We start from the raw sequence: 21113 nt of genomic DNA, 5'->3' as shown, positions 1-21113 counted from the left end.
TTCTTGATTATCCTGCCAATACAGTACTGCTAACAGTGACAGAAGCTTGATGAACAAGTTTAAGGAAGAGAAGATAGTTTATCCTTTGTGATATATAACGAGAATAACAACTAATGGATTTGTTAACAGAGGTCCTTTTTATGTAGAGCAGGAAGGCCCCTGATGCCAAGCAGAAGGCTGGGGATATACTGTGATAATGAATGGTTTACTTTTCAGAAACAGCTATAATTTGGATGGAGTTCATTTGTGATAAGTGGTATATTTAGGAAAGCTATTTAGGAAGCGTCAATCTTGGGGTGGGTGGGTTGAGGGGCGGGGTGGGTGGGCTTAAACTGAAAACTTATGGAATGTGTTTGCTGTAAAGCCTCTCTCTAAAGCTGTATTAAGCCACTTATCTACACAGCTGGTTGGGATTGGGGAAAGATAAGGTTAAGAAATGCACCAGAAATGCCCCAAACCACAGCTCTAAGTTAGGAATAACAAGAAATAATGCCAGAACAAGTCTTATCTGTGAGCTTTCAGCACTTCAGGCAGGAGTCAAGAGACCTTGTGGTAGCCTTCAGCTCTCTTAAAGCAGAAGTTTTAGCCACACCTAAGCTATACAAGGCTGCCTACAAGAATCCAGGTGGGGGAGGGACAGGGCTCAACACACTTTAAGGAAAAAAAAAGATCTAATACAGAGTTATAGCAGATTTTAAATCTAGTGCTCAAATTAACAGATATCAAGTAAAAATAGCCAGTCAATTAAACAAGTTAGAAAATACAGCAAAGCAGAGCACAAGTTTAGCACAGCAGATAAAGTTTTTTTTTTTTTAATTTGCATGAGAGATATTAGCATATATTAAAGACAAATTATGAACATACAAACTGGCTGGGTGTGTCCGAGGACTGAACTGTAAATGCTCTAGAAGATATTCACAGGAGCTCAATTACTCTCTAAACCTTCACGTTCCATTATACTGTCTCTGATTTGCACATTACTGAAACCAAAAGTCCAACGTACCATTGCTTTCTATATGTCCATTAGGCTGTTGGCGAGTAGTAATGTCGGCTCTAACAACTTTCTGTCTCTTAAAAAGTGTACCTTGGGAACACAGGTAACTTGGCACATCTGGAGGCTCTATGGTCTCATCTGCAAGATAAAGTATCATAACTAAACACACATCTAAATCCCTGGAAGCACACATGCTGGGTTATCCATGCCTTATTCTTTATCACAGAAATTGTATTTGGGATTTGTGTTGCAGGTTGTTTCTTCAGACCTATTTTAGTAGCCTCATTTCTCTGACAATCACACAGAGAATACAGCTACATTTGTTTGATACCTACAGCCCCCAGTTTTAAAATAAAATGACAAATTATTTTTATATCATCTGTCAATTTATTTTTAAACTGCACGGTACAGACAGCATAACCTAATGTGTAATGCGGAAAACTAACAAGCTGTGCAGACCACAGCACTGAGAAAAATTTGCCATAATGAGTAATATCTTTGGAAGGACATATGGCATTCTCAGCTGTGATTCTTCTACAGGTGAAGTCCTTTGCAGCTCTACAAGATCACTTGCTTGCTGACAGGAAATGAGAAGATTAAAGGAACCAATTTAGCCCCAAAAGATGCATAAAACATGAAAGAAAAATCACAGCCTCTCTTGGGGAGTGTCACAGTACACAGCACCTAGATAGGTTCACTTTTTTCAAGGGGGTGAGGGAGGGAAGGTAGGGTTTATGTATTTGGGAGGGTGAGAAAATTGGAAAATTAGGGTTTGTTGGTTATACTTTGTTATAGAATCATATTCATCAGTAACTTTTGGTATTCACTGATGTGCTAGCTATGGATCACACTTACTGTATTTGTTATGGTTGCATTAATAAAAAGAAGTTTCTATAAAAATTGGTAGGTCAAGTTTTTACTGCTATGCCCTGGGGTTTTGCAGTGGGTTCTTCAATTTTGTTTCCATGTAAATATAGGAGGAGCTGCAGTCATATCTTACTACTCAGCAGGTGTCAGCTTAGATATTGACCATCCCTAATGAGTGATCCGGTCTGAAAGTGCTCTATCACTAATAAGTAATGATGCTGTTAAGAGTGTGTTATGTGTGTTTAAAACCTTTTTTTCTTTTCTTGTTGTTTTAATTTCTTTTGCTCCCTCTATTTAGCCTTGGAGTCTAAAACTGAGGATTTGAGCATTATCAGTTCATGTTGTTTTTCTGACGGATGGTATTTCTTATTTAGTGTATACTGCTTGGTTTGTTATATCATATTGCATCAATACAAATACAAAATTAAAATTAAAAAGAGAACCCAGGTGCCAATATATTCATGTTGCACGTAGCAGCCACATTTTCAAAGGAAACCTTGTGTGGAGTTTCTCTTTAAAAATGGGCTTACAGTCACTGCAAGGTCCTCACTGAGTTTCACTATTACCCTTATAAAGAGCTATGAAAAACACAGAGGCAAACAAAAGAAGTACCTGTATTGGTCATATTATATTCTTCATTCTTCTTTCGAGTCTGATAGATTATGCACACCCAGACCACAGAGGTGAGGACAATGCTACACACCACTACAACTGTTATAATTGCCACAGTCATGGTGCTATCCGTTTTGGCCTTTTCTGCTACATAGCCCAAGACTGGTGAGACGATCATCTGACTGTGTGCACGCTCTGTTCCCAGTGTGTTGGACATCTTACAAGTATATTTCCCAGCATCTTCTGGTACCACATTTCTGATAACAAGCAGCTGGTTGCCAGCTGTGAAATGATGCCTCTCTGTTACTATCAGGGGCTCATCGCCCTTCAGCCAACTGATGCGAGGAGGTGGGCTTCCAGTGGCTTTGCACTGTAGGGCCACAGTGGCACCAGCAATCACAAGATGATCCTCCAGTGGATATACCAAAGATGGAGTTTCTGAAAAGTAACACAGAACAGTTAGTCTTCCTCGAATTGCATTTGTTGTTGGCATCCATTCGTCAACGAATGACACAATAGCGATTTTAATGCTGCTAGTGGAAGAGAAAATCATTGAGTGGTGTGATCAACTCAATCTGCTGCTGCTTCATTGGTATAATAGGATGTTCTATTGCCACGTGAGACACTTGTTGATTCTGTGTTCTGAAGAGGGTTAGCTGTAGTACTGGGAAGGGTTTTGGTGGGTATGGGTAAACTATGACTTCATTTAAAATTCTGTTTGGTCATTGCCAAGGTTCTGTTTATTAAAAGTTGGTGTTATGTTCTGTTTCTTCAATATGTCTCTGTTTTTTTAATTATACTGCCTGTGTATTGACCAATAAAAGGACATTTTAAGTAAGGTAAACCTGGGTATAGACACTGCTTATCCTTGAGATTAAGTAGCATGGAACCCTGTCAGCTTTTATGACTGCCAGGTACTTACAGCCTGGACTATTTGAAACAAGATTACTGGGCTAGATGGACCCTTGGGGTTTTACCCAGTAGGGAAATGTATGTTCTTATGAAAGCATACTTTTCCTAGTGAAAATAAAGACTAATAGACATACAGGTCCTCCCATAATCTTCACAGGCACGTGTGGGCACTAGATTACTGTACCTTAAAGAAAAAACAAAAAAAACATTCCTTTCGGCACATTTCTGCTGTAATGCAACTGCATTAGGAGGACATTAAAGTACAGTATGATAATATTCTACACACTATAGATTTTTTTAAAAATATCACTTGCCTTCTAGGAAATACAGGTCAAGAGGCTTATAGCTGCCAACTAGGCCTCTAAAAAGCAAAATCTGTGTCTGACTCTAAGATTTCACTGTATTACAGCAACACAGAATTGTGACAGCCTGAAGGATAAGCGAAACTTGGCAAGTGTGCAAAATGAGCTGAGGTAAAAATGCCAGCTGAACAGGGGCATAACGAGAACCTGCAGTCAGATATATCTTGCAAGAAATAGATGAGTAGATAGCTAGGTGCAAGAAAACAGAACTTTGAGAAGGGTAGGCCAAAACTTGGAAGACAAGAATTGTCACTGTGGTCAAAACTAATGATTGCTACAGATAGTTGCTAAATGAGACTAATAGATGTTAATGTAAAAGATAGGACATAAATGGGTATAAAAACTGACAGCTGGAACAGTCTTTGGAGAACTCAGTAAAGGTGATTTCCATTTGATTCACTGTCTGAACTCCCTGTGAGAAATATGCTTTGATTGCTACTACCAATGATCTAATTGATACTGCTTGGTGAGTATAGATTTGAATTAATAAACTTGAGAGCTGATTTCTCATATCCGCTGATTTCTCCTGATTATTGTCTCCTGATTTATTCAGAGGGAAGTGCACTACTCTGGGAATGAGGGAGTCCAGATAAACGAGGAAAAATATACAGATGCAGCCTTGGGTGATTTGTTCCATTCCTATGTATTGGTAGGAGAACTGCCATATTGGGAGGGATAAATACACCCTAAACAAAACAAGTGGAAGGGCTGTAATCTGACTGCTATGGTATTTTGTAAGGATCAATTTATAGTCAGTAACAGCAAGAGTGCAGCACAATACAGGTTTTATGACTGACACTAGCAGTAAATGAGAGTATGAAACTGTGTAGACTGTGAACCCTGGCTTATGAGTGAGGTTGATTTCTGTCCTGGTTCACACAATCCCGACCCAAAAGTATTTTTCAATAAATATTAAGAAATCTCTTTATTAAACTGACAACAAAGTTAAATTGTGCTTTAAAAAAATCAGCTTTCACAGTGTCACAAATTCAATTGATGTAATCAATGAGGAATTCTAGAACAGCACTTTTTTGTAGATACCTTAAATCCCTACAGTGAAAAGTTAGGAAGGTGTTATTTAAGGGCTAGCTCAAGGTATCTTCCTTATGATACATCTTTCACTTTAACAAAATACTACTAATTAACATAAAAAAGCTAAGCAATTCAAATTTGGAGTCTAATTTTCAATAGCATATAGAATTTTTATGGATTATAATGTTTAAGGATAACAGTTAGTTTAGTATCAGTGTTGCAAAAAGCATCTATTATATAGTCCCAAGTTTACTGTCAATGCCAATACAGTAATAAATTGAAAGCTCATCTAGCCCATCCAGTCTACCCAGTGATTCCATCTGCGTGGCTAAGGACATGTTCCAGCAGCCAGTCAGAGTGTGACCACTGGTTATAGTAGTCGTAACCTCTTTGTTCTCCATCTTGTGTGGGAGAACTATATAAGGCCCCTACCACGTAGTTAGCCGTGAGAAAGGTGGATGCTGGAGGGAAATCAAGCTCTATAATAATAGAGCCAATAAAGAGAGTGTGGCCACTGCTCAAAATGTCAGACCTCTTATGTAAGGCCATCTAGTTATAACAGAGCTCGAGAGGAAAAGGGCCTGAACGTCTTTGACAAATACCATTTTGGAAGCCCACATTGATTATCTTAGACAGCTAGGATTTCATATTAACCACTTTGTCAAACATTCTAGCAGCCTGAACTCTTACTTTTGAATCACTTAAGTGATGCTATGAATGACTATGGTCGCCAAATCTCAAGAAAGATATAGTAGAATTGGAAAAGGTGCAGTGAAGGGCGACTAAAACGATAGCAGGGATGGGACGACTTCCCTATGAAGAAAGACTAAGGAGGCTAGAGCTTTTCAGCTTGGAGAAGAGACGGCTGAGGGGAGACATGATAGAGGTATATAAAATAATGAGTGGAGTGGAACAGGTGGATGTGAAGTGTCTGTTCACACTTTCCAAAAATACTAGGACAAGGGGGCATGCGATGAAACTACAGTGTAGTAAATTTAAAACAAATCAGAGAAACTTTTTCTTCACCCAACGCATAATTAAAATCTGGAATTCGTTGCCGGAGAACGTGGTGAAGGCGGTTAGCTTAGCTGAGTTTAAAAAGGAGTTAGACGGTTTCCTAAAGGACAAGTCCATAAAACACTATTAAATGGACTTGGGAAAAATCCACAATTGCAGGAACAACATGTATAGAATGTTTGTACATTTGGGAAGCTTGACAGGTGCCCTTGGCCTGAATTGGCCGCTGTCGTGGACAGGATGCTGGGCTCGATGGACCCTTGGTCTTTTCCCAGTGTGGCATTACTTATGTACTTATGACTATGGGCCACTAAGTCAGGCTTCTTCTCTCTTCACTTTTAGCAACTACTTACTGCTTTGGCCACCACCACTTAACCGCAGGGGTGGGTGGTTCAATGCTTTCACCATGAAAAAAAATATATATATATTTCCTGACATTCCCCCCCCCCCCCCCCCAAGTACTCAAGCAGAGCCTCGTACCATGACCCCTTGTTCTAGATTTGTGTTTCCCAAGTCCGGTCCTGGAGTACCCCTTGCCAGTCAGGTTTTCAGGATATCCACAATGAATATGCATGAAATATTTGCATATAATAGAGGCAGTGTACGCAAATCAAGTTCATGGATATACATTGTGGGTAACCTGAAACCCTCCAGGACTGGACTTGGGAAGAACTGCTCTAGATGATCCTTTTCCTTGAAATTGGTTTGCTTCTTCTGCATGGTGTTTGAATGTCTAGCTCAACAATCCTATCTCACATCTCTGGTTTATACATGTGATTTCCAAGGCTTCTGATGCAGACCTTTGGTATCCCTTTACTGGAAGGCTTCAAAGGTCTGTCTATATCTTTCTGAAGATAAGGCTTCAAAAAACGATCCAATACTCCAGATAATGTCTCACCAGAAGCCTTAAAAACAAATCACCTCTTCTTTAGTATTAAGTGCTACGTTTCTTTCTGCACCATAGCACCCCGCCTGGATCTGGCCACTGCCATGCTGCACTGTCCTCTACCTTCAAATCAGTGGATATTATTCCAAGGTCTTTCCATTGGATATCAATGTCCCGTTCCTTATGTACCGCTTTTGGATTTCTGTATCCAAAATGCCCATTTAAAAAAAAACTGAAGTACAGGTGCCCAGCAGATCTCCTAAATGTGCAGTAAGCTCCAGATAACACTCAGTAAGGGTCCTTACCTAGTACATTCAATGAGGCATTGGCTGAGACAGAGCCAGCAGAGTTCTCAGCAGTGCAGCTATAAACTCCCATGTCCTCAAGTTTTACTTCCATGATGAAAAGCACATCGTCATCTGGCATGACATGCATACGGCGCTCTCGAGCAGCAGGGAAATCTGTTCCTCCATCTTTCTGCCAGGAAATTTCTGGAGTAGGATATCCCCTAGCAGCACATTCCAGCCGTGCAACTGTCCCCGTTCGAACACTGATGTCATTAGGAGTTTTGGTGAAAGATGGTAATACTATGGGGGAAAAAAATGGTGTGTGTTTGTTTTTTAATTTACATGTACTCATTTCTTTCTCCCCAATCTTATGATCTCCACTGAAATCTGGAAACAGTACTTTACTGTTTCTATAAAACCTACCAGTTTGGAGGTTGGCCCATGCAAAGGCCAAATTGTACTAGACAAGGAATCTCCATCACTGGAAGATTTTAAGAGTAAATTAAATCAGTATTCATCAAGGATACTTTTAAGTATCTAGGAGACAAGAGCAAACTGGACAATTTCTTGCAATCTCTTCCAGCCCTATCCACACCTCCAAATATGTACGCATGGATTACACGCATATTATAGAATACAATATGCATGTAAATCCTAATTATTGCCAATTTGTGCTAATAGATTATCACCCAATTATCAGCCCTGACTGGCTTGTCCATTAAGTTACGCATGTAAATCAGGCAAATGCCCAATTTAATGCACATAACTTGTAGCACCACGTATAGAATCTGACCCTAAGCTCATAAATCTAGGCAAGTGAGTGGCAGACCTAAGTTTATAAGCATAACTTTTAGGCTCCTAAATTAAAATTAATTTTCAGCTGAAAACTTATGCTTCTGTTTGGCTGAAAATAGGGCACACATTTAGAAGCCTAACTTAGAAGCCAAAGAGGTTCATTTTCAAAGTAGTTAAACTTACAAAATTCCATAGGTTACTATTGTAACTTTGTAAGTCTAAGTGCTTTGAAAATATACCTCAAGTATAGCAGCTCAGATTTTCTTTTTTCTTTAAACACTGGGCCCTTTGTGATTAAGTCATTTTAAATCAGGATTTAAAACAGCACTGAAAGCTCTTCTGTACCCTTCAGGCTCACTGCCTCACCAGTGTGTCTCAACTTCTTTCTGAAAGGATCATCTGCACAGATGACAGAAAAAGTAAATATCCATCCACTCCTGTAGCCCCTTTGTGGAGGAGACTGCCAGCCATGTTACTTCTTAAAGAGAAGGGAGATGGTGGTTTTAAGTATTGTAGAATGTTTGCCCAATGGGAACTGGACAAAGTTAATGTAGTCACCAAATGACTCTCAATTGCCAAAACTTAATCACTTGCAATCTGGTCTTGGACTCCTGCTGGCATTTCAGCTCTTGAAATGTTTTCTATTAGTTCCAATCCACTGAGCCATTTCCTTTGTTAGTGATATATATAATACTAGTAAAAAAGCCCCGTTTCTGATGCAAATGAAACGGGGGCTAGCAAGGTTTTCTTCTATGTGCATGTGGGAGTGTGTGTGTCCCTGCCCTCTGCCCTCTCTCCCTTCCCCTGTGCTGTCTGTCCTCTCTGTCCCCTCCCCCCTCGGAGTCGAGTCCTTCAGTGTTACGTTTCCTGCTGTGCTGTGTTTCAGAGATAGTGAGGGCTTCTGCCCTCTCTCCCCTCCCCCCTCTGAGTCCTTCACTGTTACAGAGAGAGCGATTTGATTTCGTGCTTTGCTGTGTTTTCCTTCACTGTTTGTGTTACAGAGAGAGCGAGGGCGGGGCAGACACTCATGGGGAAACCGGATATCTCTCCCCCTTCACACTTCCGGCTGGAGGCTTCGTTTAGAACGTTGGTGGTGCCTTTTATATATAGAGATATTTAGAATTTTCACTCTATTCGAGAGGTAAAGAACACTGAAGAAATGCTGTGGAAAATTACTTCAAAATAGCCGAGACTGTAAAGTTGACAGTTTTAACATTTCCACAGAAAAAGTTATACAGCCTATATAAACTCACTAAAAACATGATACAAAGTCTTTTTTTTCTCACCATTAACAGTCAGTTGAGCCTTGCTGGAGTATGTGGCGCCAAAATGGTTGGATATGATACATTGATAACGCCCCTCGTGTGCGAATGTCACATGCCGTAGGTGCAGAATGGTGGTATACTCTGTCACATCACCATCCTTTGCCCGCACGTGAGCCAAGTTCTCAATCTCAGGGTTGGGCAGGACTTCATTATCTTTTTTCCAGGTGAAAGTCATTGGGGAGCTACTGCTGCTCGCTGCAGAACAAGTAAAGCTGATATCTTCATCCAAGACACCCACAGTCGTCTCTGGCTGGATAATAATTTGAGGCTTGGGAACGTCGTCTAATTAAAAAAAAAAAGTTAAATATGCATTAAATTAAAAATTAATCTACAAGCGAAGTACACACCTATCTTCTCTAAAGAGATTAAAATGTAACTACGTAAGAATTATTGGAGCCCAACCCCAGCTGCATAAATTGAGACCATAATGATATGATTTTTTTTAAGTTACACGGATGCTGTTGAAGAGCCGACATTCAAAATTATCATGAAAGGAGATAGTAACTATAAAAGCGGTTCCTATCATTTTGTTTGTATTTCAGCCCAGGTTTTGGATAGATCATCACTATGCTGCCAGCACTCAGAGGCTCCCCCGTACACAAAAGCAGAACAAGGAAGGAGAAAAACAGCCACACTGTCTGTATGCTGTATGTATTAGAAGTGTTTTTTTCAATCTTGTTCTGATTTCTGAAACACACTAACAGATGTGTGTTGCCAGACGGGTATTTTCAATCCATCATTATACAAGTCAATATAATGAACCCATATTCATCAACAAGCTATTATAATCCCTACAAATACTTTCATTTACTATCCCACCAAGATATCTCTTCTAAATCACTCCCAACACAAAATCAGTTTTAAGGGGGGAATAAAATATTCAGTGCAATTCATTAACCTTCAAAGTACGTACCATGTTACAGAGAAAAACTCCACTGGCTCCCACTAAAAGAACAAACTGCATTCAAAGTTTGCACCCTGGTCCACAAAATTGTTCAAGGTGAAGCCCTGATCTACATGTCAGACCTCATAGACCTACCAACTAGGAACACAAAAAGATCAGCACGCACATTCTTGAATCTCCACTACCCCAGCTGCAAAGGATTTAAATACAAATCCACATATGCATCCAGCTTCTCCTACTTAAGTGTGCAACTATGGAACGCACTACCAAAGGCCATAAAAACAATGCATGACCTAACAATCTTCCGAAAACAACTGAAAACCAACCTGTTCAAGAAAGCATATCATAATGACTCATCCTAAATTACTAGACAAATATACTTACATGAACTTGACTAAACCAAACTCTTTACTCTAGTCTGATAATCTTGCTGCTACTAATGAAAGCTACGCAATACACACTACCACTTTATTTCTCATGCCAGAATGAACTTTCTATAGTTGACTATCTAACTTACTTTATATTTCACTCTATCATTCAGGAACTTCAATGTAATACCACTTTGTACTTTACTTTACCAGTTATGCATCTTAAAGCAATACCACTTGTAATTCTCTATCCGGAAATAGCGATCGCCATTACGGCATAATGTAAGCCACATTGAGCCTGCAAAATGGTGGGAAAATGTGGGATACAAATGCAACAAATAAATAAAAGTGCATAGCTGGAATACTGGCATTTAGGCGCATATGTGCGCACAAACACCAGTATATGCTGATGTTCTTGGCACCTTTCTTATATAGCTAACAGAGTTTATTTTATGGTAGCACTGTAGCATTAAAGAGGAGAAGAGCTAGCTAAGATAACTAGACTGCAATGTAATATGCAACACATTTTTTCCTAGAGCAGGTGTGCTTCATTCTTTTATTGCAGACATGCATGAAAGGCTAACTTATACCATGGCATCATTTCCTCAAAGTGCACCACCGTTCTCCAGCTTATTAAGAAGCTGTAATATTATCTTCTCTTCCCTTATTTCATTAAAACACATTTTCCTTCATTCATTCTCCATTATATATAATGAGTCCTAACATTAAGAAAACTCCACAACCCCTTCTCCTTAGCCTGGGAGTTAAGAGGCCACTGCACCTAGTAATATTTCAGTTCCACAAAAGTCCTCTCCAAAAATACTCTTCTGTGCTCCCACACAGGACAAAGGTCTTAGGTTTGATCCTGCTAAAGGGTATCATGCTAGAAATCTAACTCAAATGACAGCCACTAAACCACCACACTAGCCCCCAAGGCTGAAAACACACTAGAATCTTTGAAACTCGCCCTCCATCTGCTTGCCACGACAAACCATTTTACGATTATGTTATAAACTGCTTTCATGTATTTGACAAATGGAGCTTCATACACACTATTCTTTTCTCCTTTTGGACAGTGCTCCAGTGAGCTGGATTTAGTGCCCAATTCACTACCTTTTCCCCCTCTACCAAGAGTCTTAGTAAATCACTTAAACCCCCTCCCCCATCATGCAACTGTCACTTGTAAGAAGTCGTTTTAACAGCCTTGCACATCATTTCTGTATGTAAATAGCGGCATTTACATATGTATTTATTTATTTGTTACATTTGTATCCCACATTTTCCCACCTATTTGCAGGCTCAATGTGGCTTACGTAGTACCGTAATGGCGTTCGCCATCTCCGGTAGAGAAACAAATACAAAATGATGTTGTGGTCGAATAAGGTTAATGTGTGATAGATACATTGGGGAATCGTAGAGAGGAAGAGTTATACAGTGTCCATTACAAGCTTTGGTTTTGTTGTGTTGCAGGGTTTAGGCACTTACGTTGGGTCGATAGGGTATGCCTTTTTGAACAGGTTGGTTTTTAGTGATTTCCGGAAGTTTAGGTGGTCGTACGTTGTTTTCACGGCTTTCGGTAGAGTGTTCCACAGTTGTGTGCTTATGTAGGAGAAGCTGGATGCATAAGTTGATTTGTATCTGAGTCCTTTGCAGCTTGGGTAATGGAGATTTAAGTATGTTCGTGTTGATCCAGTTGTGTTTCTGATTGGTAGGTTTATGAGGTCTGTCATGTATCCCAGGGTAGATGGTATATATGCATTTAAAGATCACAGGCAATCAAAACCAAAGAACAAAGGCTGGATTTACTCTATAATTGTTTCTCTAATTGAAGGCTGTTGCATGAAAACCTGATAAGATCACTTTAGTGAGAAACAGATTTTTGAATGACATTATTTCATAGGGCTGTTCACTATCTACTTATTTTTACTGAAAAACATGTCAAGACCTCGTATTACCCACTGCAGAATTTTACTGTCTGACTTTTTGCAAAATCCTGTTAAAAATACTTTCCCAGTGTCATGTGTCCAAACACCTATTACAACGCAAAACTAAGAAGCTGCTCTGGCTCTTTAAGACGTGGAGACTTAACGGGTTCTTACACAAATGAGTCAAGCACTCCTTTTGTGAGGTGCAACAAAATTGACATGGATATGACATTTTTTATATAGGGCTCCTTTTACTAAGCCGCGGTAAAAAACGGCCTGTGGTAGTGTAGGCTCGGGTTTTGGGCGCACATGCAGAAATATTTTTCAGCACACATACCAAAAATGCCTTTTTAAAATTTTTACGAAAATGGACGTGCGGCAAAATCAAAATTGCCGCTCATCCATTTTGGGTGTCTGACCTTACCGCCAGTCATAGACCTAGCAGTGAGGAATTTGCGCGGTAACGACCTACATGCGTCAGATGCCACTTGGCACATGTCCGAAAATAAAACATATTTTCCAGACATGCGCAGCAGACGTGCACCAAAAATGAAGTTACCGCAAGAGGCACACGGTAGTCTGGCAGTAAGTTCATTTTTGTGCACGTTGGGTGCGCGTAGAGCCTTACGCAGCTTAATAAAAGGAGCCCATAGTGTGCTATAATATGCCATCACAATGTCTACAGCACACAATAAATCTTGTTAGCACAACTATTGCATTATTATAATGCAGCAGCAAGACTCATAGACGGTTGCAAGCGACATGACCACGTCACACCATTTTTGAAAAAACTTCATTGGCTACCAGTACAATACAGAGCTAAATTTAAAACTCTATGTCTGATCTTCAAGGCCCTGAAAGGAATTGGCCCCGAGTATCTGAAGAATAGGATGATCCTCCACACACCGCCAAGGACACTAAGGTCCTCACAAGGACTTTCACTAACTACACCCTCTCCAAAAGACATTACACGATGTGATACCCGCAAGCGAGCCTTCTCCGGAGTAGCCCCCACACTCTGGAATGCATTGCCTGAAAGGATCCGCTTAACACAAGACTACCTCTACTTCAGGAAGCAGGTGAAAGCTTGGCTCTTCAACCAAGCCTTTAATGGAAGAAGTAACTAACTTGATTAGTCTCACTCACATAAGGATCGACTCGGGCTGCACATACTGCAGCGGGACATATTTATCCACTCCTACCCTAGCTGAGATAATATTTAACCATCTCTCTGACCTCACGTGCAACTTTCTTCAAATCAATCACCTTACTTTCTAACTCTTCCTACTTTCTTACTCATCTATATGTTACAACTTTGCCTTACCCTTACTACCAATTATAATGTTCTAGTACATGTTGTGTTGTCATTGCAAGTAGTATACCATGCCATGCTTTTTATTGTTGTTCGAATATTTTTACTGTTCTAATTGCCTCCTGCTCATGTTTGATCTATTCTTACTGTACACTGCCTTGAGTGAATTCCTTCAAAAAGGCGGTAAACAAATCCTAATAAATAAATAAATTATTAATCAGACATTAATATTTAGACAAAAAGTATGCTAAGAAGCTTTAGACGGTAGGTCTTCAAAGCAATGTCAGAACAAAAAATAACGTGATGACACAAAGTAACAATATAACCTCAGGACCGCCAAGAGACTGGGCCAGGCCCGGAACAAGGCCGCCCCTGCCCCCACCCCCCCCCCCACCCGAGGTCGCCAGGCCCCCCTCCACCGGGCCCTCTCTCCACCCCCGGGCCCTCTGCACTGACCTTAAGCGCCTCACCTTCGAAAGCGCAGCAAGCAGCGGAAGTTACATCAGGCGAGGGCGGGACACGGAAGGAAGGAGTGGTCTGTCACTGCTTGCTGCGCTTTCGAAGGTGAGGCACTTAAGTTCAATGCCAGGGAGCGACGGAGGGCGGGTGGGCCGGACTGCTGCCCCCTCCCCCCCCCGGAGGCCCGGGAATTTTGTCCCCTTGTTCCCCCATCTCGGCGGCCCTGTATAACTTGTGAAGAATGCCTTTCACAGAAAAAAATCCAAATACAAGAACTGCTTTTGTTAAAAGTGTGATTTTTTGTGATTTACTAGGTTTTTGTGCAAATGCCCTTCAATTATACATTGCTGGAGGAAAAGACTTCAGAAGCTTAATAGCACCAAATATTAGCACAAAAGGACTCTAGCCTCAATCACTGATCTAAAAATACCTCTATTTTAATCAAACTCAATTTCAATTATCTGTTTTAATTTTCTGATTCAAAAGTGATTTGTTTTTACATTGTATTGAAAAACCACTTAGCTTCCATGATATGTTAAGATTTTTGAACAGTGAAGTTTATATAGCACAATGGTGCAGGCTATAAGAGTATCTTGATAGCTGAGAAGAGGCAGAATATTTGAGAGTGTGATTGTGCAGTGTGATCATTATGAAGCATTTAAGCTATTTTATTTTTAGCAGAAAAAAACTTGAGAACATTTTGAGCCCCTGATAATGCCTAGAAGTGAAACAGCAGACCTCCGTTGAGCATAAATATTAAGCTAAGTGGCTTTCCCAGATATATAAGAATATAAAAAAATAGAAAGTTTTTTGAAGCAGAAAATTGCAGCAGATAACCGAAATTAGTTTTTTTTTTTTAAACTGTATTTCTTCCTTTTAGACCACTGATTGAAGTTAACAGTCCTTTTTACATTAACATTTGGCACTATGAGGCTTTTGAAGTCTCCTCCAACAATAGATGGACCATCAAACTGGTAATCTACTTTTTTTGGAGGTCTAACACACATTTAAATGCCAGTTCTAGTTTACATGTAGATATGTGGTGCAATGTACAGATTCAAAGGGGGGGGGGGGGGGTGATTTGGCAGCACAAAAATTATACATATTTTCAATCTTGCACAGGAGTACACAATTTATTCAATTTCCCCGCCAGTTCTCCACGTCATCTGAGGCATACATAAATGCTGGTAAAATGCACGTTTTCGCCAGAATTTAAAGAGAGCAACTGTGCTTAGACTTTCAGTAATCCAATATTTTAAAACATAAAAAAATTACCTAGAGGAGCTTTATTCCTTAATTGGTTGCTCTTTCATAATATGACTTGCATATGTATAATCACCAGTACTTATTTACAAAATGTATATACTGGACATATCTTTCAGCAGTCCTTTTGTAAACAGACTAGAAACAACTTCCTAGCTTGCAATCTGCCAAAATAAGATACATAAGAAGCCCAATAGTGGAGGAGTGGCCTAGTGGTTAGAGTGGTGGACTTTGGTCCTGGGGAACTGGGTTCGATTCCCACTGCAGGCACAGGCAGCTCCTTGTGACTCTGGACAAGTCACTTAACCCTCCATTGCCCCAGGTACAAATAAGTACCTAAGCCGCATTGAGCCTGCCATGAGTGGGAAAGTGCGGGGTACAAATAAAAAAAAATATCTGGTAAACAATTAAGGGGCCTATTTACTAAACCATGCTAAGCAGTAAGTGTGGGTGTGAGCATACAACAGCTATTAACATCGACCCACACGAATGGCTACCACAAGAGAATGCGGTAAAATTCCTATGCTAACTAGGCAGGGGCAAGATCCAGGTAGGACATGGGTTGAGATGAGGACATGGCCAGCCCTGACAGATAGTATACAGAATAGTAGGTATCACAGTCTGATATGGAAAAGGTGACAACCAATATCACTGCATAGCCCCTTCCTCCTCCTGAAGCAGAATAACAACCCCCCTCCCTGCCCCCCCCCTCCACCCACACTACATGCATGCAGTACAGCCTCTTAGTAAGACAATACATTGTCTGGACTCTGGCCTGATTCCCAGAATTCTCAGTACAGTTCTTGGTATTTCACCAGCCAGCCTGCCTTAGGCCGGATCCAACGTATAAAGCTAGAAGGTCCAAGTTTAAGTTGGCCTACCTGTTGCGGTTCCTTATCCACCGGCTCTTGATGGGGTGCATGCAGTAGGTCTATGCTCCTTCCCTCTGGGCCCTCTTAACCCCACTCTGGCCCTGCCTTTTAAAGTCCCTGGTTCCAACTCCATCCCTCCCATCTCATTTCCTCCCTGGGCGGGGCTAAGGGTTTTAAGGTGGCTCACAGTACGTGAGGGATTCTTCATAAGGGTGAGGGGCAGTGTTCTGTAAACCCCCCCCCTCACAGGCAGCTATAACCCCTAGTGGTAGTCTCGCAGTACAAACACTAGGGGTCAAATCCAACTGTAATGTACTCAAAAACGCCACCATCTCAATTAATGAAGACCTATAAGGCCCCAGGGATGGAGGGTTTGTACTCCAAACCAACACTAAGAACTGTTAAATAACCACGACTCCCTCCCAAACAGAATGATAGAAAGATCACATATTCCCCTGCTAACCACGCTTAAAAATAAGCAGCACTTCCTCCTTTCTTTTCTTAGCTGATGTTCCTATTTAAACCCTATGTGTGATTTGTTTGAAAATAAACGGATTTGAATCTAACAGCCACAATAGCACTTACTAAACTGTGTTTTTTAACCAAACAAGCATTCATCAATTCTATCTAATTCCTCCTAGAAGCTGGTCCCAAACTAAGATCTGCTAACTACTGTTTCATAGGTAAGAACATCCTTTCCCTGTGAACGTAGCACTTCAGAGCATTTCGTTCAAGGAGCTTTGCTGGAACACATGCCACAGGGGAAAAAAATTTCTTACCACAAACAAAGTTTTCTGGTGGTACTGAGAAAATGCTTTTGTTCTTCAACGACTCTGGATGGGCACAGGTGGCTACAACAGATGTTTCCAGCCCTCTCGTAGTTAGCCACTCAGGCAGCCACATCAGCATACAATCACACAGAAAGCTGTCGCTGCTAATATGGCTGAAAGAAGAAAAAAAAAGATTTAAGAGGCTAGAAACACTGCTTCCAGAAGAGGAGTCTAGAGTGAAGTCACTTCATTCCTTCAACAATCTCTTGTAACTTGACAAACTGATATTAAAGTTTGAATCTGAGGAACAAGATTAGATATTTAAGAATGTTAAAATGGCTGCCCTATAGGCACGAATACTCCAATATGTGGTAAACCAAATCACTCAATGGGAAAGCATAAAGATCAATATACAAATTCGAACTTTCCACCTACAATATTTTAAGTTCAGTCGAACCATCAGAAAATGGCTCAGTAGCTAACTTCATTACCGGCTTCAAAGCAACTCCTCATAGGTCCATTTTTATAAAAGAAATATTTAAGGAAGTTGGTGTGAAGCCGATAATGAAGTTAAACATGTTAGTCTCATTCACACAAGGAGTGACACGGGCTGCACATACTGCAGCAGGTCATGTTAATCCACTCTTACCCTAGTCAATATAAAATTTAAACATCTTTCTAAAATCATATGCACGTCTCTTAAATTAGTCACCTTATCTTCTAACTCCTCTTACTCTCTTACCTATGTATATGTTAACCATCTCTGTGACCTCATGTGCAACTTTCTTTAAATGTTACCTTACTTTCTATCTCTTCTTATTCTCTTACCTATCTATATGTTCCATCTTTGTTTATACTCTTTCACTGTCAATTAAAATGTTCTATTACGTACTTTGACATTGTAAGTAGTATATTATGCCATACTTTGTAATGTTATTTTAATATTTTTACTGCTGTAATTGGCTATTGCTCATGTTTGATTTATTCTTACTGTACACCGCCTTGAGTGAATTCCTTCAAAAAGGCGGTAAACAAATCCAAATAAATAAATATAGAACCCATTTTCTGATGGCGCTACTGAATTTAAAATATTGTTATATATGGAAAGTTCTAATTTGTACATTGGCCTGTAGGCACATCAATGCTGTGCGCTGTTCAGGTGGTGAAGGATTCTTGTTCAAGCTCTTCCATGCTCAACTTCTACCTCAACTTCTGCTTCTCAAGTTGATACAAGGGTCTATACTCTTCCAATTTCCCTCTCCTATAATCTTGTAGTTCCTTTCCTGCTTTACAAAGAAAGATATGTCTTATATGTAAAACACCTAGATAGATGGCTTCACTGAAGGGTGGTATATCAAATGAAAAACTTGGACCGAGGCTGGGGCTGGGCAAACTATGAGCCAAGAAGGAATCCCAACTGGCACACAACAGCAAAATACTGTCAAAGAGCTCCTTTGTGTATGGTTTTGTAAAGAATATGACCTCTGCCTCTCAGCTAAAAAAGAGACTGTCCTAGCATGGAAAGAAAACACTAGGTTCATGGTGCCATAGCTGCCAGTTCTGATTCAGCTGGAAACCCAAACAAATGGTGAGCTGATGGGTTAAAAAGAAGTGGTTTCCTTCTGAATATGCATTATAAATTATAACTTAAGGAGAGCACGTGACGTGATGAGCTGAGTGGACGTGTGCTGCTTTAGCTCTTGGGCCCTCGCTCCAGAAACCTCTTGAATATTGCAACACGAGAGATTAAACAGGGAAATTTAAAGCTGGCGTACCTTAATGGACAAATATCTTAAACAGTCTCCACCCGGAATGGCGCTACGAACGGGGAAAAAAGATAAGGAGAAAAGTAAAGTGTCAGCGCCAGACCCGAAAATGGCGGAGGACCCGCTTCCGGCGCAACAAAATTTTACAGCGTCGCAACTTGAACAGTTAACGCTTGCAGTTGCAAATGCTTGGCAGCCAAAATGGGACGCTTTAGATTTAAAATTGGACGCTTTCAATGCGAAAATGGAAGGTTTGGAAACCCGAATGGAGGATGCAGAGACCAGGGTGTCCGCCTTGGAGGACGATTCGCAAGGCTACAGCACAGATTTGCGGGAGGTAAAACGGCAGCTTCAAGAGCACATGGATAAGCTGGAAGATCTAGAAAATCGCTCCCGCAGGAACAATGTGCGGATAGTGGGCCTTTCCGAGAAAATACCTGACAAGAACCTGGTGGACTGGCTCACGGGATGGTTATCTAAGGAATTGGCCTTGACAGACTCATTTGGGCAGTTGGTTATTGAAAGGGCACATCGAATTGGCCGAATCAGAGAAAATCAAGAGCGACCAAGAGTGGTGGTTGCGCGGTTGCTCAATTATCGTCATAAAATGGAAGTCCTACAAGGATTTAAGATACGTAGAGGTGAACTAAAACATGAGGGACGGCAAATCCTGATTTTCCAGGATTACTCAACTGGAGTGCAGGAGAGACGGCGTAAATTTCACCCTATATGCTCATCGCTGGCCCAAAAACAAGTTCGATTTGTTCTGCAGTACCCAGCCTCCCTGAAAGTGCAAGTCCAAGGACAATGGCAGACTTTTAAATCATTGGAAGAAGCAAAAACAAGCCTCCGAGATCAAGGCATGCTGGACGGAGTCTAAAGATGTTGGTAATATAAAGGAGACCAGATACTAAATGTTGCAGTAATTATAGTTATAAACATGTGTCATATATAGGAGTTGGGGGCTCTCGACACGCTAGGTGCTTTCTTGCTAATTCCGGGGCTAGGCCTGGGAATCTGGCTATAGGGTTAGAACGATTGGGGGGGAATGAGGGGACTCAGGGAGAAAGGTTAATATTACAAAGACAAGTACTAGACGTTAAAGAGAAGCGAAACTTATTACATGGGAACCGGGAGAAGTGTATAATGGAATTGGGAGGTACTTTTAGAGTTTGTTCTAGAGAGTGGGGTCTTGGAGCTGAGGAGACCTGTAAATCCTGGGGCGTAGCAGGACACTGGAAATGGGGTGGTTTAAAAGATGACCACTAGACTAATATCATGGAACGTGGGTGGGATTAGTTCCCCAATTAAAAGATCTAAGATACTCTCTGCACTTAAGAGACACAGAGCGGATATTGCGTGCTTACAAGAGACGCGGTTAACTGATCTGGAACATTCTAAACTACAAAAGCATTGGGTCGGAGAAGTATTTGCAGCGTCAACACAGAGTCGTAGGGGGGGGGGTGGCGGTGCTATTTAGAAAGGGGCTCCCATATAAAGCGACAGTATTGGAAAGGGGGGCTCGGGGGGACCATATAATGTTGAAGGTTTGGTTAGCGGGGAGAATTTTGTTGCTTTTGGTTTTATATGGGCCTAATAATCATGATGCATCCTTCCTCACCAACCTAGCAGGGAAGTGCCTGCAAAGTCATGGTGGAGAGTTGATAGTGGTTGGGGATTTCAATGCAGTCCTGGATCCCCGGCAGGATTGTTCTAGCACAAAGGATTCTCAGTATAGAGGAGTGCGGGCTAGAGAATTTCAGACATTCTCCAAGACCCTTGATCTGGTAGATCCGTGGAGGATTTATCACCCAGGAGAGAAAGATTACACGCACAGGTCAAGGGCGCATGGCACGTTTGCCAGGATAGACTATATATTACTAGCCCGCAACATATTTCACCTAGTAGACACAGCACATATAGGCCCAGAAGAAGTGGCAGATCATGCTATGATATGGATAGATATTAAAGTTACCACAGATACAACTGGACAGAGAGGGTGGAGATATCCGGCGGGCTTATATCATGATACACGGTTGCGGTCACATGTGCAGCGGAACTGGGACCAATATATAGAACATAATAAATGGCATGCCACCCATCAGCCCGAGTTGTTCTGGATGGCCTCTAAGGCGGTCATCCGGGGAACCATTATAGCTTATTGCAGTGCTAAGAACAAGAAGAGGGCTGTGGGCATATTGAACTTAGAGCGCCAGTTGCAGAGGGCTAAGAGAATTCACCTTCACCACCCCACAATAGCTAATTTGGAAAATTTGAAGGCTACACAGGTGGCCCTTAATAGTCTGTTACATGAAGGGGAATTGAGATCGGCCCTTTTTTACAAATACAAATTACAAAAACATGGCAATCGGGCAGGCAGAATGT

The 21113-nt window shown here is 41.0% G+C and overlaps 1 protein-coding gene across 3 annotated transcripts in view; it reads right to left on the bottom strand.

The window, feature by feature from the left end:
* Positions 1-21113, bottom strand: part of LRIG1 (leucine rich repeats and immunoglobulin like domains 1) — a 216347-nt gene that overhangs the window by 13385 nt on the left and 181849 nt on the right. For 2 of the 3 annotated variants that reach the window (XM_030205936.1, XM_030205938.1), the window contains exons 12-16: positions 16972-17135; positions 9051-9371; positions 6988-7269; positions 2474-2911; positions 1004-1132 (exon numbers count right to left, since the gene is read on the bottom strand). In XM_030205936.1, the coding sequence (XP_030061796.1) occupies positions 1004-1132; positions 2474-2911; positions 6988-7269; positions 9051-9371; positions 16972-17135 (1334 nt within the window). The remainder of the gene's footprint in view (positions 1-1003; positions 1133-2473; positions 2912-6987; positions 7270-9050; positions 9372-16971; positions 17136-21113) is intronic. The other variant, XM_030205937.1, reaches the window with a different exon arrangement.

Source organism: Microcaecilia unicolor, chromosome 6, assembly GCF_901765095.1.
Source record: "Microcaecilia unicolor chromosome 6, aMicUni1.1, whole genome shotgun sequence".
NCBI lineage: Eukaryota > Metazoa > Chordata > Amphibia > Gymnophiona > Siphonopidae > Microcaecilia > Microcaecilia unicolor.
This window is presented reverse-complemented; position numbering and strand designations above follow the sequence as displayed.